At 39.0% G+C, this 27,805-nt stretch overlaps 1 protein-coding gene across 1 annotated transcript; it reads left to right on the forward strand.

Annotated features, from left to right (window-relative positions):
- On the forward strand, positions 1-27,805 carry cpn1.S (carboxypeptidase N subunit 1 S homeolog). The gene is given in 9 exon segments (NM_001089719.1): positions 1-429; positions 9,923-10,119; positions 10,581-10,736; positions 12,131-12,313; positions 18,129-18,240; positions 20,719-20,858; positions 23,538-23,637; positions 24,068-24,186; positions 27,466-27,805. Coding segments are annotated over 9 exon segments (1,362 nt in total). The 5' UTR covers positions 1-206; the 3' UTR covers positions 27,598-27,805.

The raw sequence follows: 27,805 nt of genomic DNA on the forward strand, positions 1-27,805 counted from the left end.
GAGGTGCTCTGTAGGGAGGAGTCCTGCCAAAATCTGAAGTCCACCTCTCGTGCTTCTATCCACTGGGCTGCAGTGGGCTGGCACGCTCTTTGGAAACTGGAGCAGGCTAGTTACAGTTCACACTTGTGCAGGGAAGAACAAGAAGGGCTGTGTTTACTTTCTATATGGAAACTTAAGTTGTGGTAGAGGCAAGAAGAGCTGGGAGAATGGCACTGGGATTGTGGTCATTGCTTAAACTTTTCCTCCTATGTGAGGTGGCAGCCTCGGTTAGCTTTTTCCATCACCGTTATGATGATCTGGTCCGGGCTCTGTATAATGTGCAAAACCAGTGTCCCTATATCACCAGGATCTACAGCATTGGAAGAAGTGTGCAGGGAAGGCACCTCTATGTTATTGAATTCAGTGACAACCCCGGGATCCATGAGCTATGTAAGTACTGCTGATACAAACAAAGTCATTTGAATACATTGGAAGGGCAACCTGCAGCCCCCCGGTTATTGATGGACTGCAGCTCCCAACATTCCCAACAGGCTTCAGCTGGAGTAGGTAAAGAGCTGCCGGTGGCACCCCTATATATATAACCGGTTCTTGCCAAGCAATGTTCACTCTAACAGTGAACACGTGCGAGCAACTATACATTTTAAAGCCACCGCACACAACAAATTGTGGTTCGTGCAAAGAATTTTGTTTGAAAACATGTAATTTAGTGCTTATTTTAACTCATGGAAGGTTATAATAGTGCACATATTTCCGCAAAGCGCCTGACCAAAAACTATATAGAGGGGCTAACCTGAAAATGCATGCTTAGTTAACAAACTCACTTTTTCTCTTTTAGTATAATGTAGGACATTGGTATGGCAAGACAATCCCAATGGTTTTAACAGTTTGTCATTATTTTTGTTTAAACTGCTGTCTTGTTGCTAGGGTGTACTTACCCTAGCAACCAAACACTGACTAAAGGTGGCCATAGATGCAAAGATCTGCTCGTTTGGCCACATCGCCAAACGAGCGGATCTTTCCCCGATATGCCATTAACAAACATGGCTATATCGGGGGTAATCTGATTGTTCAGCCGTATGGCCGAACGATCCAATTACGATGTGCCGTGGGCTCCGGCGGGATCAGTCGGGTCAAAATCAAACCTTACCGATCGACCAAACGACCGATCTCCGCCGGACGAAAGATGTCGGCACACGCCACACACAATCCGAAAATTCCGAATTTCTCACCTTTCTTTTCAAGTCCTCTCCTATACTGGTTTCTAAAGGTGGCCATAGACACACAGATCCTATCGTACGAATCTTCGTACGATAGGATCTGTGTGTCTATGGCCACCTTTAGAAACCAGTATAGGAGAGGACTTGAAAAGAAAGGTGAGAAATTCTGAATAACACAAAAAATAGCCTCAAGGTGAATCTGAGTTTTCAAACCACCAACAGGATAGAGGCACGCAATGCTATTTGGGGTAGATTGGTCGCCCAGCGACAAATCGCCTCTTCTTCGGGCGACTAATCTCCCTGCAATGCCTTTCCGCCAGCGGGATGTCACTCGGATTGCTTCGTTTTCCATAGTCGCCCAAAGTTGCCTCACTAGGAAATGGTCCTAGCCGCAGGGAAGGTATTTCGGGGAGAAGTCATCCGAAAAAGAGGCGATTTGTCGGAGGGCAGCTAATCTCCTCCAAATAGCATCATGTGCCTCTACCCTTAAAAGGCCATTTATTTTTATTTAAACCTGGTTGGTTTAATCAGTGTTGAAAGCGTTCATGTATATTCTTTTTAAAAGATAAAGTAATATTTATTGAAATGTAATTATGCATGCTGTTAGTCAATATAATATAAGCTGTTTGTATTGCAGATAACTAGACATACAGTGATCCATTAAAATATGAGTAATTGCTATACAGGTATGGGAGACTAAAGGGCTATGTGCTACTATAATAATAAATACATATTATTTGCACCACATTTGTGATATTGGAGACCAAAGGGTTACACACCACTGACTTTATTTTTAGTAGAGACTGAGATAAATTGATGAAACTATGATGTAAACAGACAAAACTCACGAGAACCAGGAAATGTGCCAACAGAACTAACATTATTCTTGGGCAAAAATAGTTTTATCTTGTATGTCAGCGTCCATTTGAAACTGCAAGCAAGCAAATACAGATGGAAGGGCATCCCTTATCTTCAGTCCTAATAAGGAGAAATCAAAAGTCACTAATCTTTGTGATTGGAGGGCTAGTGATGCGGGCTTCATGTAAACTTCTGATTTGTATTGGTTTGAAATTCAGACTGCAGATAGTGAATGCCATACCCGAGGTTGCAAAACAGCAGTGATTCTTTTATCACATAGTTTTCTCTTCTTTTTTTTTTGCATGTTGTATGCATTAAAGAAACATTTCTAAACTCTTTTTAAGCATCATGCAAGGCTTGTTTACCGCTGACCCGTGTGCCCCAGTTCCTAACATGTGTACATCATGAGAAATTACCAATAGGGGATAAGAGAGGCGATTCTAGCCCCTAAGCAGCCTGAGGCAGCTGTTGGAATGTTCCCCTCTGCTGTTTCTTTTACATCAATGGAGAGGTCTGTGGGGGGTGTATCGCTTATTGCGAATCTCTGGTTTAATAACTTGTAATTCAGCTCTTAAAGTTACCAGACGCTACATTTTGCTGCTCCTGGCAATTTGTGGGGCGCTCCCACCTGAGGCAATGTTCTCATAGCAGAAATGCCCTGGTGCTGGACCTACACCATCTTGCGCCCAGAGGGTGTCCCCTCGTTTTTTCCTTTTTCCCAACACCCTTCTAAAATGATATTTTGCCAAGCTGCTTCAGTCCCCACATGATCCGGTGAATCCTGTAGTTTTTCCCCCAGGAACACAAATTATATGGGAATAGATTGCCCCTCATATTAGCAGAGTTCCTCTTCCTATACATACCACATGTCTGGCTAAAATAGTAGTTAAAAGGTTCAAATAAGAATGCAGGTGGGGTCAGAAAATTGGGTATTGCATACCTCCCAACTGTCCTTTTCAGAGGGACAGTCCCTCTTTTGACAGCTCAACCTGCAGTCCCTCATTTGTACTGGAAAGTCCCTATTTTCTCTGCACTGAACAGCCAGAAAAAGAAACAAAAGTTTCTAACTTAATTGGCTTTTAGCAGAGAGCCCAGAACAGCTAACAGGTGCAAATAAGATATTTTGTAACAATTTTGAGACACAAAAAAACTGTTTAGATAAGGAGAAATATTTTCAAACTTTCATAACCTGCCAAATTTTGTAAAATGAATATGGTAATTTGGGGGTGTGGCCACAGAAAGTGGCGTGCTCAAAAATTTTCGCTGTTCTACGTGTGAAAAATGTTTTTGTCCCTCTTTTTACTTCCAAAATGTTGGGAGGTATGGTATTGACACTAAAAATGTTGTGTCCCCCTTCTAATAATGCACCCAAGCAGGAGTGTAACAACAGAGGAAGCAGAACCTGCTTATACCATGGGGTATAGGGGGCCCTGTGAAGCCCTAATTAATGAGCCATTTTAATATGTATTGGTAAAACAGGACAACCTCTGCATATTTGGGGGGGGCTCTAAAATTAATTTGCTGTGGGGCCCAATAACATCTAGTTATGCCACTGCACCCAAGTCTGTCTACCCCTAGTTCCAGCCCTGCATGTAGTCAGCGACATCAATGGCATCCACTTGTCACTGTGAACACTCAAATGTACAATTTTGCCCAAAATCTGCCCCTTGTGCACAGTGACAATTTAATTAAAATTATATCACTGACATGGGCTCATGTGGTATTGTTGTTTTCTCCACTGAATAGCATAAACAGTGTTGGACTGGCCCACCGGGATACCAGGAAAACTCCCGGTGAGCCCAGGTGTCAGTGGGCCCCCATGCTGCTAAACTTTTGGTCTATTTCATGTCCATTCCCTATTTGTATGAGGACAAATAGGCTAATTGATTATAGGATAAAGAAAACAGATTAGGAGAATAGAGGTTGATTGAGGTGATGAAGAATATTATTACTGAGAGTGGGCCCCTGGTCTAAGGTTTTATGTTGGGCCCCTGGTCTAAAGTTTTTGGGCGGGCCCCTGGTGTCCCAGTCCAACACTGAGCATAAAAACTGCTTCAGATATAACATCACGTCTGTGGAGTATATAATGGCCATGCTATTTTGTAAACTTTCTAAAAATGTATTTACATTTCTTATAGAAAATCAAAAATCCATACTCTATGTGGATATCATTTTCAATGTAATTAAATACTCTTGTCAATTAATGCAGTTTGTAAGTGACCTATAGGAACCTACCTGGGCACATTTAATTCCAGCTTTGATTTACTTTTAAAACAACTGATAAAGGACACATGCATTGGCATTTATAGGCCCATAATTAACATATAGTTTTTGAGTGTGCCAGGTATTTTTCTGTTAGAAGAGAGAGACACAAATAGATAGAAAGACACAATGTAGCACAGGTATGGGATCTGTTATCCAGAAAGCTCAGAACTACAGGAAGTCCATCTCTCATAGACTCAGGTTTAAGCACATAAATTATTTTAAAATGATTTTCTTTTTCTCTGTAATAAAACAACACCTTGTACTCGATGGTAACTAAGCTGCAAAAAAAACATATTGGCTGCAAAAAATCCTATTGGTTTGATTAATGTTTAAATGATTTATTAGAAGGCTTAAAGTAATCCAAATTCCTTATCTGGAAAACCCGAGGACCTGAGGATTCTGGATAGTAGGTCCCATACCTGTAAAGCAGAAGTACCCATACTTTACTAATGCAAGGTCTACTCTTAGTGATCTACATCCATAAAAGCATTGTTATCATTCTGTTCCATGGAGAATATTACTTAAATATTGATTTATAGGAAAATGTATATTCTTATATTTAAAGGAGAAGTAAACCCTTTTTATTAAAATCCCCTTCCCCCCTACTCTACATAGACCCCCCTCCTTGACCCCCCCCAGCCTAACTGTTACCCCTGGTAAATGCCCCTAACTCTTTACTCCCTTGGTGCAGATTCAGGGCATCGGAGTTCACGGCAGTTGTTGACAGTGTCTTGAGATCTACTGATCACCAGCTAAAGGTCTACTGGTAGATCCCGATCTACCTTTTTGGGCACCCCTGCAACTGATGCCTTTTTAAAAAAGGATTTGGGTTTTTGCTGTGCAGCAGGGTGACTTGGATAGTATAATTTATTGACTTACCCAAAACAAAGTTTTAATTAATGAAATAAAAGCTGTGTTTCAACATTGGAGTTGTGAGCACGCCATTACTAAAACACGCGTCTATCCAGTGTGGTTTAAGTTACTTTTGAAACATGTCTGTTCTGTGTTACGACAGGACCTTAATTTGCTCAGGAAGACACACTGTTGTTTTAAAGCCTACAATTACTTGACATTTTCATTCAAACATGCAGTTGGTTATATTTTCCCCTTTATAAAAATATTGTTCTTTTGAAAGGCAAGTGCTCAGGGGCTCTCAGGAACCAGTCTATATAAATATACTGAAACGGAAATGCCTATTTTTTTATTTTTTTTATGCCTATAGCTATTCATTTTAGGTGTATTTAGTAGTGATTGTAGACGAAGAAGAATAGTAGAACGTCTGAAACAGATCTGCATGTAACCTTATGTATATTAGTGAAGAAAAGCTGATCTGCTGCCTTCTGCGACCTATACGTGTGCATGAAGACTGACACGGGATCAGCCTCTAAGGCACACAGAGTGTATTAAGATGTGGAAATGTGTGTGCTTACAGGCTGATCATATGTCAAACACATAGTAGGGATAGAAGGCAGCAGAACGGATTTCTCGTTGGCATATATACACCAGCTGAGAAGATGAGCTGTGTGCCATTAGCCTGAAATGAGAGGATCTTTGCTTCTGCATCTGCTGCTCGTCCATCTGAGATGCTCATTCATGCACTGATAGTTGATCGGTAAAGATGAAATTGGGCAAACCACCTCAACAAGTCTGTGCACCCATTTCCAAAGCTCACACTAATGCCCAGTAGATGTGACACTCTTCCCCGCATTCCTCCAATCCTAATCCTGATTTTCAAGGTTTATGATACCAGGAACTCGAAAACTATCTGAAGGTCAGTTCTACTGAGATGCCATTGGAATTAATATTCTCATTTTGTGAATTGGACATTCTGTTTTTGGTTACTCAAAAACCCAAATATTCAATAGTCGACAAAGGGCTGGAGAATACATAGCGGCAAATTCAGTAAACGACGAAGTGCCTAACGCTAGCGTTAATTCGCTAGCGTAGCGCATTTTCGTTAATTCGTCGATTCACTAACGGACGCTGGCGTAAATTCGCTAGTGTTACTTCGCCTGGCAAATTTGCGCAACGGACGTAACTACGCAAATTCACTGACGCACGAATTATTCTGAACGCTACCTTTTACGCCAGACTTCCTTTGCCACCTCAGACCAGGCGACGTGCAATCGAGTAGATAGGGATTGCTTCAAAAAAAGTTCAAATTTTTTCTAAGTCCCAAAAAATGCTGGCGTTTTTTCTTTTTTTATGGGTAATAGGCTGAAAAAGATCAAAAATTTTTTTGGGGCTACCCTCCTTCCCCCTACATTTCCTAACTCATGGCACCTTAACTATACTATATGCACATGTGTAGGGCAAAATAAAAATTTTAATTGCTGTTTTGAAGGTTTCCCAGGCTTGTGTAGTTCTGCTACATATACCTCCATTGTAACTTCAATTTGTCGCTGTATGCAAATTAAGCATCGCTAGCGTAACTTCGCTTTGCTTGGCGAATTAACGCTAGTGCAACCTTACGCTTCCCCTGAGCGCAACTTCGGATTTTAGTTAATTTGTGTAGCGCTGGCAAAAATACGCCTGGCGAAGTGTGGCGAATCGGACGCTGGCGCAACTACGAAGCTTAGTGAATTTGCCCCATAGAGTACAGGCGCATAGGCCTATGAGTAAGTGCCCTGACTGGCATGAAATACATTAGGCCTTCTATGTCCTAATAAACAGTATTTTTTTTATTTTTGTTCACTACTGCATTGATTTCAATGATTATCCTACCAAAACTGTATGCATGACTTACTGAAAACTCCAAACTGTACCTTGCAATGGGATACATCTGTGCCATCATTTTCCTGTCTTAGTGTAGTACAATTGCCTTTTCCCTAGTTGTGTTTTGTTTAATTTATTTATCTAACTCTGGCAATTCATATTCATTATTGGAAAAGCTGATGTAAACCCCATGTCTTTTTGTTGTTTTGTTTGTTATAACATGCGCTTGCTAGGGGGTAGGACACTGCCATTAAATGCCCCCATTGTGTCTGATGATAAGATCTCCATTGCTTGTGCTACTGTGTTTGCAGTTATCCAGCTTAAGTGATTGCCCTGGAAATGGTGCTATTGTATTACAGATTGCCTGGAGGCACAGGCGATGAAACCCATTAAGTACTGACAAGTCTGCTTGTCCATTCTAATTGCTTTCTATTCATTTTAATTGCTTCCTATCAATGTTAGCTGTTGTTTAAATGTCTCCGCAGGGCATTCGCCGTGACAGATCTGAACACCCTGGTGTTTTTATAAGTGGAAACTACAGGAATGATTGACACTGTTAGACCTGGTTTACATTAGCAACTTTTCCACAGACAATCTTTTTCCAGCTTTAGGGTTTATTATTTATAAGGCAGAGTTTACATGGGTGATTGCAACTTTTCCAGTGGTTTGAAGTCACCTACAAATATTCAGCCACACAAGCACTAGGAGACTTGTGCATGTACATAAAGTAGTACTTTTGATCTTGTGCCTTATTTTTATTTCAAACAGTGCAACAGTTACAGCATAGTCACAGCTGTGGACTAGAGACTTGTAGTCGGCAAGCTGCAACAGGATAAAATAGTTTTGTTTCCTTGAATGCAGTGAGTTCTATCGGTTACTTGCTGCTTAGCTTTATTCCTAATGCAGCATTTATGGTTTTCTTCTCCAGCCCATGCACAGCAGCAAAACTAACCGTATATGTATGACCAACCACGTTTTCAGCACATCCAATCAAATAAATGCTTGTGACCAGTAGCAACTATTTCTTCCAGTAACAGGCCCAACAGTAAACAGTCTCTCAAAAAAGGCTAACAAAGAATAACAAAAACTAATGAAGGTCTCTTTGGAAAGAATGTTTCATTCTGTAGTTCAGTATTTTGCCCTAGAGCAGTGGTCAGTGCCTGCTGAGTTTAAAAAACTTACCGTATATAGAAATAGAAAAACATTAGTGTAGCAGTCATTCAGCCATTTGGCAGCAAATGCATTTCCATTCCCAAATCTCACCCTAATTGACCTTTAAGCTGGTCTTTCAAGTGTATCTACAAAAACAAATAGACTTTCTCCCCAAATCTCATCCTAATTAACCTTCAAACTGGCCCTTACTCCCACTCCTACTCCTTAGGCGATTGTGGGCAGATTAGTCGGCTATTGACAAATCTTTTCTTCTTTAGGTCACTAATCTCCCCAAATGCCTTACTGCTGGCTAGAATGTGAATCGATTTGGCTTTCCAAAGTCGCCCAAAGTTTCCTCGTGAGGCAACTTCGGGCAACTTCGGAAAACAAAGTGTTTAGAGTGCCATCCCACCCGCGATTCACATTCTAGCCGACGGGAAGGCTTTTAAGGTGATTAGTTGCCCCAAGTAGTAATTTGTCGCTGGGCGACTAATCTCTCCACAATCACCACGTCTGCCCACAGTTTGGGAGCCACTACTCAAAAGGTCAGATCTGTAGCCAGAGTCTTCTATTTGGCAATAGGATTCTGCAGTGCTCAGCATAACAATATGGCAGAAGCTGAAAAGTGGTTAGATTAGGCAATCAATTGGCTTTACTTTAGGTTTTCCCTCTCCAACCTCATGCATAAATGTGTTCCTTCAGATGTGCCATCAGATAGACATATAGGGGCAGATTTATTAAGGTTTGAATGGTAAATTCTAATTTTTTTTTGGTCAAAAATCACAAATTTGAATTTTAAACCACCACCTCGAATTTGAATGTGAGATTATATCACAACTCGACCCTGGAAACAGTTCTTATTCAAATGTTCATCACCTAAAACCTGCTGAATTCATGTACAAGTCAATGGCAGAGGTCTGTTGAACCATTTGAAGATGTTAATTGCCTTCCTGACATTCTAGTTTTTTTCGGAGGAAAACTCTATTCAAATTAGATTTGTATTTGATTCGAATATTTGGGTCTTTTGTATTCGATCGAATGTTAGACGTTGAAGCTTTTCTTATATAACCTCCCATTCGATTTGAGTACATTCGAATTTATTACTATTTATATAACTTTGAAATTCGACCTTAGAGATTCTTTGTCATTTTATCTGAAGGCTATCATAAAGGTGATCTCAAAGATTATCCAAGTGATATTCAATAGAATTATCTGTCAGCGACAACTAGGCAGGGCCTATGATAACTCAACCCTGACAATTAACCAAATATATTCTAAGCCTTTACATATCTATGTATATGTTTGTCTTCCTGCTTAATAATGGGAGGCTTACATAAGGATGGCTACACAAGTAACAAAAACTACTACAGATATGAAGCCTGTTATTCAGAATGCACCGGACCTTGGGGTATTCCGGATAAGGGATCTTTTTGTAATTTGCATATTCATATTTTATATGTACTAAAATATCAAGCATTAAATTAACCCAATAACATTGTTTTACTTCCAATAAGGGTTAATTATATTGTAGTTAGGATCAAAAACACACTACTGATTTATTATTACAGAGAAAAAGCAAATCATTTCTAAAAATTCTAATTCTTTGTTTAAAATGGAGCCTACTGGAGGTTTCCAGAGTAGAATTCATGATCTTTATATTGTATGTAGTTCCTCAATAAACAAATTCATTTTTCATTGTTGTGTTAAATCCTTAGTGGAACCAGAATTCAAGTATGTTGGGAATATGCACGGTAATGAGGTATTAGGACGGGAGTTGCTCATCCAGCTTGCAGAGTTTCTCTGTGAAGAGTATCGGAACAACAACGAGCGCATTACCAGACTCATACAAACCACAAGGATACACATTCTACCTTCCATGAACCCAGATGGATACGAAGTGGCTGCCGACCAGGTGCTGAAGCATATGTCATTATTAATATTCCTGATTCTGAATGAAAAAGGCAGGCGATTACATAAAAGTGTAAAACTCTCTGAATATAAGAATTATGCCGAATGCTGATGTATGAAAATTATATTCAAGGCTTGCCCACCTTATGTCCAACCCCTGCCTTTCAGGTTTCTTGATCTATAACTCCTGGGTACTGGCCTTTGGCTTTGTTGGACTGCCAGGTGTTGTATATACCAAAAATACCTAACAATGAATACACAATATGCAGCCTACTTTACCTTTCTGCCTTTATCAGTATTTCCCCCACTAGGGACCTGCCAGTGCTGGTTATACTTTAAAACTGCCCTTGGCTCAGCCAATACAATTATGAAAAAGGAAACTAGAGACAACCCAGTCGTAAAAGTACAATGTGATCATAAACAACAAATACATTATCATTTTCATTTCACCTTATTGATTGACAGGGGCCAGAGTTCAATGGATATCTGATTGGGAGAAATAATATTAATAATATGGATCTAAACCGTAACTTTCCCGATCTCAATACTGTCATGTATTTTAATGAAAAATATGGAGGCCCAAACCACCACCTTCCTCTTCCAGATAACTGGATGGCACAGGTAGGTAACGGCCACATTTATAATTTAAACTACATTGGGGAATGGCTCACAGTCGCTTAAGTAATCAACATTAAAATGCTGACACAGAATTCTACTGCAATGTTTTTGGCATTCAATTATCTCTTACGTACTGTCATTAGTTCAATATAAAATGTCTCTGCACACACCCACACAATAGTCTTCATCATGCTCAAAAACGAAAGAAGAAATTATTTGCTCTCAGGTATACACAGGTTCCATGTTTTTTATACTTTCAATTTTTTTTAAACAAAAATGACTGTACTTATTTGTCTTAATGAGTAAAAATGAGAGCAGAACCTCTGTAAGCAAAAAAATCATAATGTTTAGTTGTTCAAAGATTAAAGGTCCTGTGAATGGGTTCAGATTTAGTTTAGCAGTTACAATTCAGCTAAGTCCTTCAAAAATGTTTGGATTTGGCCCACTTGCACTTCTGCTATCCTCCTTAGTGCTTGGTGCTGAGGGCCTCCTGGTAGTTTCCAATAGGATAGGGCCCTTGCAGTCTCATTCCTTGCCTCCCTTGTAGTTCCTTAATGATCCCAAAACCCAATCCTACATTTGGTGCATTATTATTAAAAATACATGTGTGTGTGGAATAACAACTATGTGCCAATAGGACTAAAAATGCCATATTTTATATACTGCACTTATTGCACCAGCCTAAAGTTTCAGCTTCTCAATAGCAGCAATGATCCAGGACTTCAAACTTGTTTCAGGGGGTCACCATCTTGGAAAGTGTCTGCGACGCTCACATGCTCAGTGGGCTCTGAGCAGCTGTTTAGAAGCTAAGCTTAGGGGTCGTCGCAAATTATCAAGCAGAAAATGAGGTTGGTCTGTAATATAAACTGATGCTACAGGGCTGATTATTAAATTATGATGCTAATTGCACTGGTTTCTGTGCTGCCATGTAGTAATTATCTGTATTAATTACTAATCAGCCTTATATTGTGACATTTCTATTCTATGTGTACTGTATATTGTGAATGAGTCCCTAAGCTCAGTAAGTGACAGCAGCACAGAGCATGTGCAGTGAATCAGCAGAAAAGAAGATGGAGAGCTACTGGGGCATCTTTGGAGACACAGAGCTTTACTGCTAAAGGGCTGTGGTTGCCTTGGGCTGGTACAGAAGCACAAAACAAAATATACAACATTTCTAGCCAACTTTTTTAGTTTAACTTTCCTTGTCCTTTAATGGAAATGGTTGTATTCAAGTTTGAGGGAGAGGGCTGCGTTATACTGTCTATAAATGAGCTACTTTAAAAATGTGAGCAAAAAGATATTAGGGATTATATTTGTGACTGTGTTGTGAGATAATGCAATTCAACATTGTTTTTTCTTTTGACGACTTATGCTTTATATATTTTTTGGTTTCTTAGGTTGAGCCTGAGACTTTAGCAATGATTCAGTGGCTGAAAAACTACAACTTCGTCCTATCTGCAAATCTACATGGTGGAGCTGTTGTTGCAAATTATCCATATGATAAAACTAAAGAAATTAGGGTCAGGGGGTTCTACCGCTCTGCCTATTCTTCAACGCCAGATGATGCTCTTTTTAAAGAGGTAATGTAGTTAATGGTCTATGGGCTTCATAAAGACACAACACATGGCTTGTGTATTTTGTTGAAATGTAGTTTATTTTACTGAATTAAGACCCTAAGGCTATTATCACAGGGCATTTGGCTTTAAATAATGTAGAACAAAGTGTCTGTCCCTCACTGCTTTTTAATAATAATCTATGGATAACATGGTGTCTGAGGCACATGTAGCAGTCACAGCAAACACGTGGACCTCCATCTCAGCTGGAAGTGCTGCTACCTATAAAATATATTAGCCGTAAAGAGTAACCACTCACGTTGAGCATGTCCACTTGAAGCCAGATCTGAAGCAGCTTCAACTGTGCGCGCTCTTCAGAGAGAAGACTATGCAAAGTTGTACGATGGAGGGATTACTATAATTTATAATTGGATTTAGTTCTCCTGTAATCCTCCATAACATATTCCTAGTTAGTTGGATCCCTGCATGTGATTCCTGGCCTATGCAATTACTAGTCAGGCCTCAGGATTTGTCCTTGCCTTCATGTGTCGGCTCCAGAGTGAGCACACTTGGTGGATTTTGGCACAAATGCAAAGTCATGCCGGCCTGTGGATTTCAGTAGGCTGATTTTGTTACTGTGTGACCCTAGCCTTAACGTTGCAGTAATCTGAGTGAAAATGATTACTAAGGGGCAGATTTATCAAGGGTTGAAGTGAATTAGAGGGAATTTTCTAAGTAAAAAAATTCAAAATTCAATGCAATTTTTTTTGGATACTTCGACCATCGAATAGGATACTACGGGGCACATTTACTTAGCTCGAGTGAAGGATTAGAAGGAAAAATACTTAGAATTTCAAAGTATTTTTTTGGCTACTTCGACTTCGAATCGAACGATTCGAACTAAAAATCGTTCGACTATTCGACCATTCAATAGTCGAAGTACTGTCTCTTTAAAAAAAACTTTGACCGCCTACTTCGCCACCTAAAACCTACCGAGCTAGGCTTCCCTAGCAATTTGTGATTGAAGGAAAATCGTTTGATTCGAAGGATTTAATCGTTTGATCGAACTATTTTTCCTTCGCTCGTTCGATCGAACAAATTGCGGTAAATCCTTCGACTAACTTCGATGGTCGAATATGGAGGGTTAATTAACCCTCCATATTCGTCCTATAGTAAATGTGCCCCTACGACTACGACTTCGACTCGTAGTAAAATTGTTTGAATATTCGACCATTTGATAATCTAAGTACTGTCTCTTTTAAAAAACTTCGACTTCAATACTTCGCCAAATTAAACCTGCCGAAGTGCCTATGGGGACCTTCTAGAGCATTTTTCAATGTTTTTGGAAGTCAAAGTAAAATCGTTCGATCGATTGCTGAAATCTTTCGAATCGTTCGGTTCAAAGGATTTAATCGTTCGATTTAATCGAACGATTTTACTTCGACCGCAGGATATCCAAATTCGATGAAAAAAACTTCGACTTCGATATTCGAAGTCGAAGTATTTCAATTCGATGGTCGAATTTCGAAGTATTTTTAACTTCGAAATTCGACCCTTGATAAATTTGCCCCCAACTGTTGCTATAGGTAAGTGTGATTTACCTCCTATGTTAAAATTGAACCCATAGTCCACTTTTAACTTTTAACAGCCTAAAATGAGCATCCTAGAGCTATAGCTTCTTCAATATTTATGTTGCTTGCTTTTGATCTGTTGTTTCCTGTTACAACTTTTGCTCTTACACTAAAATAATGTACACAAACATAATATGGGAGAAATAAATTTCCTTTTGGACATGTTCCTCCTTTAATCTTCTAAAAGCAAATACCACCTTTCCCCAGTGGACAGAGGGGGGGGGGGTTTGAAAGCAAATAATTACACAGCGTTTCTGTATAACACAGTTACCATTTCTGATAATTTGCATTCCCACTGTAACATAAACCAGAGCCCTGACTCTTATATTCATAACAGATATCTAAAAAAGCATTTTAAATGCTGTGGCAAAGAGGAACACACAGTGCTTTGTTTCTTTTAAATGTAAACTCAAAAACCCAGCATCAGAGAACAGTGTGCGTGTGTGGAGGGAACTATATTTACAGTTAATGAGACAATTATACAGTTTACATACCGTTCCCAGGGTAGGTACATACAGTACAGGCAATTCCAGAATTATTAATATTAGCAGCCCGCATAACTCTCAAAACTGAGCTAAATAGCATGGTATTTATAATACTCTTTATTTTTATATAAGATTCCTAGTCTGTAAGTACACTTGTCCCCAGTGCAATACAGTATATGATATGCTTGGTTTATAATCTAATAAGGAACAACAAGCATTGCCTAGGATTTTGAAGGGACTGGCCAATACACAATAAACACTGGTTTACACATGAGTACTTACTATTAGCCATAGCTAATTTCTGTGCTCTCCTTTTTACATTTAATCAAAGTACATGCAAGGCACTTTGTGAATCTTGGCTAAAGGGGAGCTGATTTCTGTGACATTGTTACATACCTCCCAACGGTGCCGTTTTCAAGAAAAAAGGGGTATAGAAGGAAAAAGGGGGTAGACAGTCATGATTTTGACAGCTCAGCCCACAGTCCCAGATTTTTATTAGAGTTTCTCTTTGATATCCTGCAGTGATGGCAGAAAAAGATACAAAGTTTCTGAAACTTCATTAAATAAGAGAGACCAGAGTTCTCAGCACCTGCACTTAGATAAATCTGTAACAATTTAAGATAAGCAAAGACACTGTTGTAACTATTTAAGATAAGCCAATCTCGTAGGGGAACTAAGACTCACATCTTAAAAGGCAATTTGGCCTTCATTAGCAAAACTGGTATAACACATAAAACATGGCCCTAAAACTCCCAAAAATGCCAAGTTTTGTAAGATGGACATGGTGACTAGGGGGTGTGGCCATAAAATGGGCATGTTTTTGTCCCGGTTTTCTAATGTTGGGTATTATATTGTTACAATGGTACCTGTAGTTAGAACCAGCAAAGGAGAGACAGATGCTGCTTTGAAAATTCAAAACACCTGCTTACAGTAGCCCATCCAAAGGGTTTTTTTGGCGAGGAGGCCTGGTGATCTCTTGTTATGCCATTGTCTGAGTTGAATATGTTTTTATCCTTCATTATGGGCAGATATGGGACCACTAAATGGCAATTAAAAGCTTCACACATCAGGAAATGGCCACTGAAATAAAATTTCTGATTACTGCTTCCAAATCCCTTAAGCATACATTGAGGACAGTGAGGATCTATTAGCAGAGTCCCTATGCCTTGTGTGCCCTTAGCAGCAATCTATATAGTTCAATTGTAGAGCTGCTTCAAGGTACAGGTAAACTGCTCTCCCCAAACATCAACATTTCTCTCACTCTACTTAAAGCACACACATTTTTAATACTAATGCTGGAGAGACTTTATGAATTAGGCCCATCTGTCATAACTATTAGAACATCCAATATTCATCAGAATTAATAGTACAGATATAGGATATATTGTGTGGAATGCTTGGCACCTGGGGTTTTCCGGATAAGGGATCTTTCTGTAATTTAGATCATCATTAGTAATGGGCGAATAAATTCACCCGGCGCAAATTCGCAGCAAATAAATTTGCAAAACAATTTGCGGGCGAAAATATGCTGGCGTCAAAAAATTTTGTCCGTCCAAAAAGTCGATTGTGTCAAAATAGTTGCGCGTCAACACTATTCGGACGCCCATTGACTTTAACGATGGCGTCAAAATTGACGAGAGTGACTTTTTTTTACAATTTTCGAGTTTCACAGATTTTTCGGGAGGAATTCATCCATCCCTAATCATCATCCCTTAAAGTGGACCTGTCACCTACACATAAAAAGCTGCATAATAAAAGTCCTTTGCAAATTAAATATGAAACCCCAAAAAATTTTTTCATTAAAACATCCATAGCTGCTATAAAGGTGTTTAAATATCTGAACTGTCAATCAAATATTACCTGCCCCGCCTCAATGCCCGTGGCATAGAGGAGGGGCAGTCAATTACTTTCACTTTCCATTCAGCACTTCCTACATGTCACTGCTCTCCTCACATTCCCCCTTCCCTCCTCAGGCTCTATAATTGTGTAGGGCACTGCACATGGACATTAGGTCCCCCATTCTGGTGCATACACAAGATTTTGGGGTGATGCACAATTTCCCTTTATAACTGTGTCCACAAAATGGCTGCTGCCTGCATGCTGTGATTGTATAATTCCAAGACAGAAGGAAACAAAAGTATATAATAAATACAGTGTAAGTATAGTTTATTTTGCTCAACTAAAATGATAGAAAAGAATTTGAAATTATTTCTTAGGGTGACAGGTCCCCTTTAAGTCTGCTAAAAATCATTAAACATTAAATTAACCCAATTGTTTTGCCACCAATATGGATTCATGCAGCTTAGTTACCTTCAAGTACAAGATAATGTTTTATTATTACATAGAAAATGGAAATCAGTTTTAAAAATAAGAATCATTTGTTTAAAATGGACTCTATGGGAAATAGCCTTCCTGTAATTTGGAGTTTTCTGGATAATGGGTTTCCAAAACTAATTCTAGTAAATGTTGACTGTAATGGTAAGCTTCACTGACAAGGAATAGTATAATTTCCAGTTATATGAATACATAAAAATATTGAGTGGAAATGAAAGTCATACACACTTTGTACAACCTATTTTTCTGGCTTTTTAGCCCACCTTTTTAACAGACTGCAACCCGGAATGTGAGGTCAAGCAAATAGCTGGGCCAGAATTTTTGAAAATGCAACAATGCTGGAAACCTTTTCAATTTTCCATGGAACAGTGAATGCCAGATAATAAAAAGCACTCAGCCCATGCCAGACTGAAATAAAGTAGTCAATCTGATGCACATGTGCCTCTGAAGCTCATTCCTCTTGGAATGTGGAGAAATTGCAATTTCCAGATTAGACACAGTTCAGCCTCCCATGGTTATACTTATCTTTTGAAGCAAAAATCTGCCAAATGCATATATAAGGAATAGTTAGCATAGTACAGGTATGGGATCCGTTATCCGGAAACCCATTATCCAGAAAGCTCAGAATTATGGAAAGACTGTCTCCCATAGACTCCATTTTATGCAAATAATCCAAATTTTAAAAAATAATTCTCTGTAATAATAAAACAGTGCCTTGTACTTGCTCCAAACTAAGATGTAATTAATCCTTATTGGAAGCAAAAACAGCCTATTGGGGTTATTTAATATTTACATGATTTTCTAGTATACTTAAGGTATGAAGGCCCAAATTACGTAAAGATCCATTATCTGGAAAACCCCAGGTCCCAAACATTCTGGATAACAGGTCCCATACCTGTATATTGTCATAAGTTATATTCTATTAGTATGTTGACATGTGCCTAGCTTTACTAAATCAACCCTCAGACATGATGGAACTGTCTTTGTTTTATTCATGATTTAAAAAAAAAAAACATAATATTCTATTGTTTACAGAATTCACATCTTGTCCGTATAATGTCACATTGAAGCAATAAACATTGTTATTTATATTATTCTTTATTTATAGCACCAACATATTCCCCAGACCTTTACAGAGATTATACATCAAATTGTAAAGGTCTTCAAAATAAACTCATCTAAATTCTTTCAGCAGTGTGAATAAGATCACATTTATGGATATGAAGTGCAACTTTCTTTCTCAACATGACCCAGAATGTAGTTGACTGAAAGGAGCCATTCATAGGTTTCTGTGTCCCTGGGGTTTTTAGCTTCACGTGGCAAATGACTGACCTCTCTTGAGGGCATTGCTGTTATGTTGAAGCCCTGTCTAATACATTTATTTCTCCCCAGCTTGCTAAAACGTATTCATATGCGCATGGCTGGATGCATACTGGCTATAACTGCCAAGATTTCTTTAATGAAGGAATTACCAATGGAGCTTCTTGGTATTCACTGTACAAAGGTAAGGGAGAAAATTTGTTACGTGCCATTGTGCCCTTCAGCCCTTCCCTCGCTCTCATTCTATGAATGGCAATGTGCAGTGCTCTGGTGCAAAGAGAAAATGTAAAAAGTATGCGTGCGGCACAATCGCTTTATTTTAGAAATGCTGCACTCCTTTTATTAATAACACAGTCATCAAATGAAAGAATATAAACCTTTCTAGCTAGTGGTAGTCATTAGTGTAGTATATAACCTGTAGCATCTCATATGCATATCGTACATTAGCAGACTCAATTTTCAAACTGGCCTGAGCAGAAGAGCCAACCAACATCCATGGTACATAGTCATATATATCAGTTTGCACAGTTTGCTTCCAGCATATACTTACCAAAAAATGTCCAAAACTTTGTTTTACCTGATTTTATCACTGCACGTGTGCCAGCATTAATGTATCAATGAGGCTTCAGACCTCACATGAAGCAGGTGCAGATGTACTTGCCTCTCAAATGCTGTAATGCATGGAGCAATATAATCCATTTACGCGGTGGCCCATGCATTCCAACTTGCCAGATTTCCAACTTTCCAGATTTCTGTATGCGGATCCCCAAGCGGCCTGCCTGATTAATATTTGGGCAAAAATCAGCCAGATATTAGTAAATCCCATCTGACAAGGACTTCATTGGTTCATTGATGTGGTCCTTACCACTCAATAGGATTACTTGCCCTAGGTAAGGATAAAATTAAACTAACTTGACCCACTCTGTGGGTGTCCATACTGCTAGAGATTGCAAAATGAAATGGTCTCAAGATGTATAGCCAACATAATATGGTTCCCAGTCTGATGGGTTTATTTACACACATGCTCATTTATTACAGCATTCAATAATCAGCTAACTGGTGGTTGGGTGGGTTGCTGTACTGCATCTATGGCATCTATAGTACAAGTAACTTGATAGTAATCAATATTTGTTTACATTTACAGCTGTTGTTTTTGGCCTCATAACAGTTTGAGTTCTGCCACTGGCCATTTTTTATATAGTAATTATATACAGTATTTTGGGGCAGATTTATCAAAGGTTGAATTTCGAAGTTATGTGAATTTTTTTAACTCTAATAAATTTGAATTTACTCCCAACACGAATGGTAGGTTATTTATAAAAAAACTCGATGTCTAATATTCGATCGACTACGAACGACCCGAAAATTCAAATAGAATTTGAATCAAGTTTTCCTCCAAAATAAAACTCGAATGTCAGGAAGGCAATTAACATATTCAAATGATTCAACAGACCTCTGCCACTGACTTGAACTTGGCAGGTTTTTGGTGTCGAACATTTGAATTAGAACTGTTTCCAGGGTTAAGGTGTGATAAATCTCACATTCGAATTTACATTTGAGTTGGTGCTTTTAAATTCGAATTTGTGAGTTTTGACAAAAAAAAAAATTTGGAAATTTGAATTAGAATTTACCATTCAAACCTTGATAAATCTGCCCCCAGGTATTATTTCTGTTTTTTTTATTGTTATGTGTGGTTATACTTTGCACATTAGATAGTTTTGAACTTTCTCACTATACTACAAGTAGCTCCTCTCCATTCAGGCATTTTCCACCGGGGGCCCGCAAATTGTGCCAATGGTTATTTGATATAATTGTAGAAGGTGAAGTGTATGCCTTTAAGGCCCTTAAAATGTGCTTTTCAGCAGAGCAGGGAATGTAAGGTCAATAAACAAAATCAAATCAAGCTGTAACAGAACAGTGAAAACAGGCTTATGCAATCCGGCATCTCCCACATTTAAAGGAATACTTACTAGAAGAAGCCCAGGTCTTGTGCCGGAGGGCAGGGACTCAGGAGCCCATCACTTGTCCTTTGCTGCCGCAGACAGACCACCATGATTTCGGGATGTGCCTGGTTAAGGACAGGGGATCTTCCTTCTTAAATAAATCACAGATTTCCCTAACTGTTTTCCAACCGGAAAGTATTTTCCTGGATACATAATTAGTTAATTTATTCAGAGATTACTGAAGGCCAGAGCAAAAGCCAAATACCTGAAATTGCTCCAGAGATTATTACAAAGACTGTAAAATATGAAAATGTGCTTTAAATACATGCTTAGTAACATTTAGCAATGCGTGGACCCTGTGCAGCTTCTTAGATCATTTTGCTAAGCAGTTACAGATTTAGAAAACAATTCAATTGGCTTTCTTTCACAGAGAAGCAAGGCTATTCCCATGTGTTAGGGATGCTAAATACTGCTTGGTTAAACTGAGCAAGCTTCCTGTCATTTCTATTGATAATTTGGCCACCAGAATCATTTACACCAATGTATTTCTACCATAGGTAACTCAAATGAATTTAAAGGAGAACTAAAGCATTAAACTAAATATGAATAGAAATGCTGCCTATTGTATTCTTGTACATTTGTACAATGCAGTAGCTCTAAAGCCCAATTTCCCTATGGATTAAGATGAAATAAATGATCAATGTACTGTATTATAACAGGCATGCAAGACTTTAATTACCTTCACACCAACTGCTTTGAAATCACGTTGGAGTTAAGCTGTGATAAATTTCCACGGGAGGAAGAACTAGAACGAGAATGGCATGGAAACCGTGAAGCTCTAATAACCTATATCGATAAGGTAAAACTGTTCAGATAATTGTCATGTTATAAAAAGTGAAGAAGAACAAATCAGTCGATTCCACCTAAAATATTATGGGGCATATTTAACAAAAGCTGCAACAGAACTCGCAGTGAAGTGAAATATCTCTGCTTGCTCTTAACTTATGGGGTTTTTAGAAGGAATATTTAACAAAGGGCAGACTCTCACTTTCACTCTTTGATTATTAAGTTTATAATAAAATCTCATACAATTGAACAGAGAACAGCGGAATTTCCCTCTGGTGGACTCTAACAAACTCTAGTTTTACTCTTTACTAAATATGCCCCTATGGATACAGCCTAAAAGAATTGGATGGGTAAGATCAGTTATCTGAAATGCTTGAGACAAGAGATCTGTGGATTAATGAAAGACTCTGTGTCTTTTACAGATCACTTTTCTGTATCGATCCCCACACCTTAAAAATATTGGTTTGCAAGTCAACCATTATGGATTTATGCAGCTTCATTAGCATCAATAAAATGTATTATTTTATGATTACAGGGAAAAGAAAAAGCATTCAAAACTACCTCTTAAAATGGCCTGCTGATAATTGGAGCTTTCTGGATAAATAAGTTCTGAATAATAAATCCAATATGTTGTTGGAATTGTCTATTCATAAAACACTGATGGAAAAGCCTTATTCGAATACTACTTGAATGCATTATTTGACCATTTACTCTCAGTGTGCCCTATCTACAGTATAAATAAATGATGCTATTCACATAATTTATACCTGGCAAAATACCATTTTGTTTAAGATTTTTGCAGATTTTTGGGCAGATATTGATTGGGGAGGCCTGTCGGATGGCCCCATACATAGGCAGATAAACTGCCAAATCAGTCTAAAGGACCTGAACTAAATCTGCTCCTTTACACACCCACTAAAGCCGCCTTTACACACCCACTGTGCTTTTTGTGAAATAACAGTTTTAAATACAACCCAGGCAGGGACAACATAGCAGATCTTCCATCAGGCTTCTCAGAAAACTTGGCACAGTTGGCAGCTGTACAACACTGCCTTTCCACAAAGCAAACAGTGAAAAGCGTCTTCCAGTAAATCAATTACCTTCCCCAAAATAGATCTGTAAAGTATACAAGGGGGAACCGCTGAACGGAAATTAATAGTGGACTTATACACACAGTGAATGATACTGTATGTTGCTCCGTACATTAACTCAGGGCACATTGATTTTACACAGTACAGACTTTGTTGGCTGCCCCAGCGTCACTTTTATGGCCTTGGCCAACAAACCCTGGAAGGACCCAAGACACAGTTATTTCATAAGCACTAACTTATGAAATAACTGACACTCAGTAGCATTTATGTTAACAGATATTACTGCAAGATAGTGTTTTCCAAGTATTACAGAAATTATCCAACTGGATACACTTTTAGCACTATAAAATATTGGCATCAGGCTAGAGTTAATAAATACACCCAGATTCCTGCAGATTATTGAATGTAACCAGCAAAACCAAACTTTACAGCACTAGGCTATATGAGACATCAGTTTCATAACCAGGGTTAGAGAGGCCATAGGGCTATTTTATATCTATACCATTTGGCACTGTATCCTTCTAATTACATAGTTACATAATTACATTGTTACATAGTTAAATTGGGTTGAAAAAAGACAAAGTCCATCAAGTTCAACCCCTCCAAATTTTAAACCCAGCATCCATACACACACCCCTCCCTGCTTTTATTTAAATTCTATATACCCATATCTATACTAACTATAGAGTTTAGTATCACAATAGCCTTTGATATTATGTCTGTCCAAAAAATCATCCAAGCCACTCTTAAAGGCATTAACTGAATCAGCCATCACAACATCACCCGGCAGTGCATTCCACAACCTCACTGTCCTGACTGTGAAGAACCCCCTACGTTGCTTCAAATGAAAATTCTTTTCTTCTAGTCTAAAGAGGTGGCCTCTGGTACGGTGATCCACTTTATGGGTAAAAAGGTCCCCTGCTATTTGTCTATAATGTCCTCTAATGTACTTGTAAAGTGTAATCATGTCCCCTCACAAGCGCCTTTTTTCCAGAGAAAACAACCCCAACCTTGACAGTCTCCCCTCATAATTTAAGTCTTCCGTCCCTCTAACCAATTTAGTTGCACTTAGTCTCTGCCCTCTCTCCAGCTCATTTATATCCCTCTTAAGGACTGGAGTCCAAAACTGCACTGCATTCTCCAGATGAGGCCTCACCAGGGACCTATAAAGAGGCATAATTATGTTTTCATCCCTTGAGTTAATGCCCTTTTTTATGCAAGACAGAACTTTATTTGCTTTAGTAGCCACAGAATGACACTGCCCAGAATTAGACAACGTGTTATCTACAAAGACCCCAAGATCCTTCTCATTTAAGGAAACTCCCAACACACTGCCATTTAGTGTATAACTTGCATTTATATTATTTTTTATATTATTATTGTTGTGAGCGTGGACCCTGTATGGTCGGTTTTCTGTTGGGCCCTAGGATGCCCATTCCAACACTGTTCGTAACATTTCTTTTACTTCCTACACCTCTTGAATAGGGGCAGCAGAAAGAGATTTTACCTGTTATGATGAGCAGATTTTGATTCACAGGTTTGATTCAATCTACAATAATATATGAGAGACTTGAGTGTGACTTGCCATGTTTGCTGTTCAGGTTCACCAGGGAATAAAAGGAATGATCACAGATGAAAATGGCAATGGAATAGCCGATGCAGTGATCTCAGTCAGTGGCATTTCCCATGATGTTACTTCAGGTATGTTATAGTTACAGAAACCAAACATCAGCTGTAAAGTAGAAGGGGCCCAGGACAAGGCAGGGAAGGTTAGGACTCCTGATATTATTAATTATATCAGATAACATTTGTTTTTCTACTCGTAAAAGACAACATACTGGTTTCATTTGCTCATCCTGTGCAAGAAGAAAGATTGCTATGTTTTGCACTCGGTGTAGAGTTCCAAGTGATAATAACAGCCTTTCCGTATAATTCTGTTGGCGCTAAGGGATTCTCATACTTACAATCCAGACAAAGGAGATAGTACAACAATTTTCTTCAAACTTTAGTTATAACTATATCTTGTCTCTACTTCCCAGGTGGATCAGGTCTATTAGTTGGAGCAGTCTATGTCTGTTTAGTACTAAAATGCCAAACACTTTAGCAATAATAATCTTTTTCCTTTTTACAGGTGTAGGTGGTGATTATTTTCGGCTATTATTACCTGACACATATGAAGTAACTGCATCAGCAGAGGGCTATTATTCCAAGACTTTGTCTGCAACTGTTGGCCCAGCTGATGCCACTTTGGTAAGTTTCATATTGTACAAAAAAAATATCCATTACACAACATTTCATAGAATCCAAGCTTCAGCATGTTATCGAGGTCCTTCACCATCACAGGACGCACACCTGAACTATCAGCCAAAGCCATTAACATTTTTACTGAATGTCATTGGTCTGTTGAACCAGTATTACAAAGTGTAATTGTACAGTATACAATATACAGTATTTTTCCCAAATGCATCATTATGCTGTACATCTAGAAGTCTATATACACAATGTTGCCAGTAGCCACAAGGAGGTGCACCACAAGGAAAGTTTGTAAGGAGAGTGTTCAAGTGGCACACTGTATTATGAGAGACATAGGACAAGTGAGGCTTGAAGAAATTTTTGTGGACAGTGTAGGGGGAAAGTAGATTGATGGTGCACACAGTAATAGGAGAGACATGAGACATGGATGAGATTTTTGCTGGGTGCTAGACTTGCAACGGGGCATTGAATATTGGTGGATGATGTGTCTGAATGGTAAAGATTCCAGTTCAGCAGCACACAGAGTTAGTGGGAAAACTGTGTTTTATTGTACCACTGCATTTTGGGTTATATACCAGCCCTTTATCAAGCCTAAATGGTGCACAAGTTAGGAAGCCGGGGGGGGCACCTACGTGTCTTGCCCCCTCACCAATACATCAGAAACATGAGCCTTGTATGTATCAGGGGAATCAGTGTCTTTAGGGAAATGTAAGAGGGGACACATGATCCTAGCAGAATTCACCTTAAAAAATGCCAGCAGTTTTACACTTTTCTTCAAGGAGATCTGTTATCCAGAACAAGGACCTGTGGTTTTCCGGATAAGGGATCTTTCTGTGATTTGAATCTCCATATCCACAAACTGCTAAAAACATTAAAACCTTAAATAAACCCACTGTGATTGGCTTGCCACCAGTATGGATATGTTGATATTAATATAGTTTTATTTGCTTAAAATGGATTCTATGGGAGATGGCCTTATGCGCTTCGGGTTAGTTTCCAGGCAAGAAATCCAATACCTGCATTTGTACTCCTAGGCTGAGAGTCAATTAGGGATGCACTGAATCCACTATTTTTGATTTGCTCGAACTCCTGAATCCGTTGCCATACTATTAGATATACAGTATACTCCACTGACAAGGAACTATGACCATGTGTTCTGAGATCAGCATATCTTGTAGGTTTTTATGCAAACACAGCAGGTACAAGAGGCAGTGTACATACTCCACACCCAGGGTAAGTGGGTGGGGAGCAGAAAAAAAGGGTGCTGGCATAAGCCAGGGCAAAGAAAAGCACTGAAAATGGCACCATGGCAAAAAACTGCCTTGGCAGTGTAAGTTATTTGCTTTACTTGCATTCGTGGCTTTACTACAGCACTTGAATAAGGGGATTAGCAAGATTTATAGCCATATGAATTAAAAAGGCCATGAGGTATAATAGAATGAAAATAAGCAGATGCGCCAGATATATCTAATAGACATTTAAGATGTCTATAGAGCATAGCTCACATTCCATAGATATCCAGGACTAGAACTTTGTCAGAGATTTACAAAGAGTGAGACCCCTGGGATTTAATTCAAAGGTTAGGGTTAGTGCAGTGTTGGACTGGTATGCCTGGGGCCCACCAAAAAACCTTAGACTATGTTACCAAACTATTATTCCTCCTCTCTTTACTCAACCTCTTTATTCTCCTAGTCTTTTATATCTACTTACTATATTCTTCCATTATTACACATTTTTACTGTAAAGAAATAGGGAATGACCATGAAATAGGCTAAATGGTTAGAAGTGAAAGGTCCCACTGACACCTGGGCTCACTGGAAGTTTTCCTGGTATCCTGGTGGGCCAGTCCGACACTGGGTTAGGGCAGCTGCAGCAGCATAACAGCTACAATGTACATATATAAGAATTATTCTCCATAGATCAGTAAGGTCAGAGGTTGTACTGGGGACCTCCCTGAACTCCCACCCTAGCTGCAACCACCTTCCAGCACCCCAATGCCTACCTTCGTCTTCTAGCAGGTGCTTGTGGGGGGGGGAGCAGGTCTGGGCCAGCAGGGCCTCGAGGGTCAGGGCCCACAGAATTTTTTCCCAGTGTCCGACTGGCCCAGTCCAGCCCTTTTGGGGGCGCAGTAGTAGATGGTGGGGCTCGGTTTCAAGAGTACAAAGCACATTGTTACATTGTTTGCTTGAATAAAGCCTTATTTGATGAAGTTCATACGTTCCCTATTTTCTCCGGCTGACCGCCCGCAGTGACTGAGCTCATTTTGTTCTCGGTTTCAAGACCATATTGTTTGAAATTTAGGGTGATTACCTACTGCCCTGCATATTTTGGATATAAAAATGTGACTGTTATATCATTGTTTCTATGTATCATGTAACACCCCAAGCCCTATTTTTTTTTGAGAATGTTGTGCACAGTTTTCTCCCAAATATAAACTTCAAATAAACTAACACTATGGGGCAAATTCACTAAGACTTCGCCGCACTTCGCCAGGCGTAGTTTCGCCAGGGCTCCGCAAATTCACTAAAATCCGAAGTTGCGCACAGGGGTAGCATAAGGTTGCGAAGTTGCGCTAGCTTTGATTCGCTATATAAAGCGAAGTTCAAATTTCAATGGAGGAACACGTATCTGCACTACAAATGCCTAGAAAACCTTCAAATCTGCAAATAAAAATTTTATTTTGCCCTACACATGTGCCCACTGTCTAGGTAAGTTGCCATGAGTCAGGAAATGTAGGGGGGAGGAAGGGATTCAGGAAATGTAGGGGGGAGGAAGGGGAGCCCCAAAAAATTTTCGATCTTTTTCAGCCTATCAGCCATCATGTAGAAAACACGCCAGCGTTTTTTTGGGACTTAGAAAAAAAATTGACTTTTTTTTTAAACAATCCCTATCTACTCTATTGCGCTTCGCCAGGTCTGAGGAACTACGCCAGCGATCGTTAGTGAATTTGCGCAGTAGCGAAAATGCCAAACGCTAGCGAATTAACGCTAGCGTTCGGCGCTTCGCATCTTAGTGAATTTGCCCCAAAATGATTAGTATAAATAGAAAACTATAACAGTGAACCACTCCTTTGAAGCATCATAATCAGGGGCATTAAGGTCAAATAAGCAAACAAAGTCATTTTTGTAAAAAAAAAACTACCCAAATCAAACATCCTGCAATTGATCTTTAAGTTTAGCTAAAGGACTGGGATAAGACTTTTCCTATTTATATGCTAAAATGCTGCAAGCATTACAATCAGTCACTAAAGACAAATACATATTCTCTTCCTTCCAGGTTAATTTCCAGCTAAAGCAGCAGAAAGCAACAATAGAGTCAAGGAACCTAAATCACAACCTAAATCACAAAGACAAAAACAATATAAGGAAGGTTGTTCCAAGAGCGGCCAACAAAAGGAAATCCAGCTGAAAGCAGTTACGTTTTGCTACTCCTGAGTCTGGAAAATTTACATCTTGGAGAACATATGAAAAGCTTTTTCTTTCCCCCATAAAATGTTGCAAAGGATTGATTTATATGTATGGAAAGAGGACTGAAAATGCCAGTAGACGAAAGAGAAAATTGAAAATACTGTTAACAGAATGCTAAATTAAATATTTTGTAATGCTATTTAAGGAAA

The sequence above is a fragment of the Xenopus laevis genome, chromosome 7S (assembly GCF_017654675.1).
Source record: "Xenopus laevis strain J_2021 chromosome 7S, Xenopus_laevis_v10.1, whole genome shotgun sequence".
NCBI classification, from domain to species: domain Eukaryota; kingdom Metazoa; phylum Chordata; class Amphibia; order Anura; family Pipidae; genus Xenopus; species Xenopus laevis.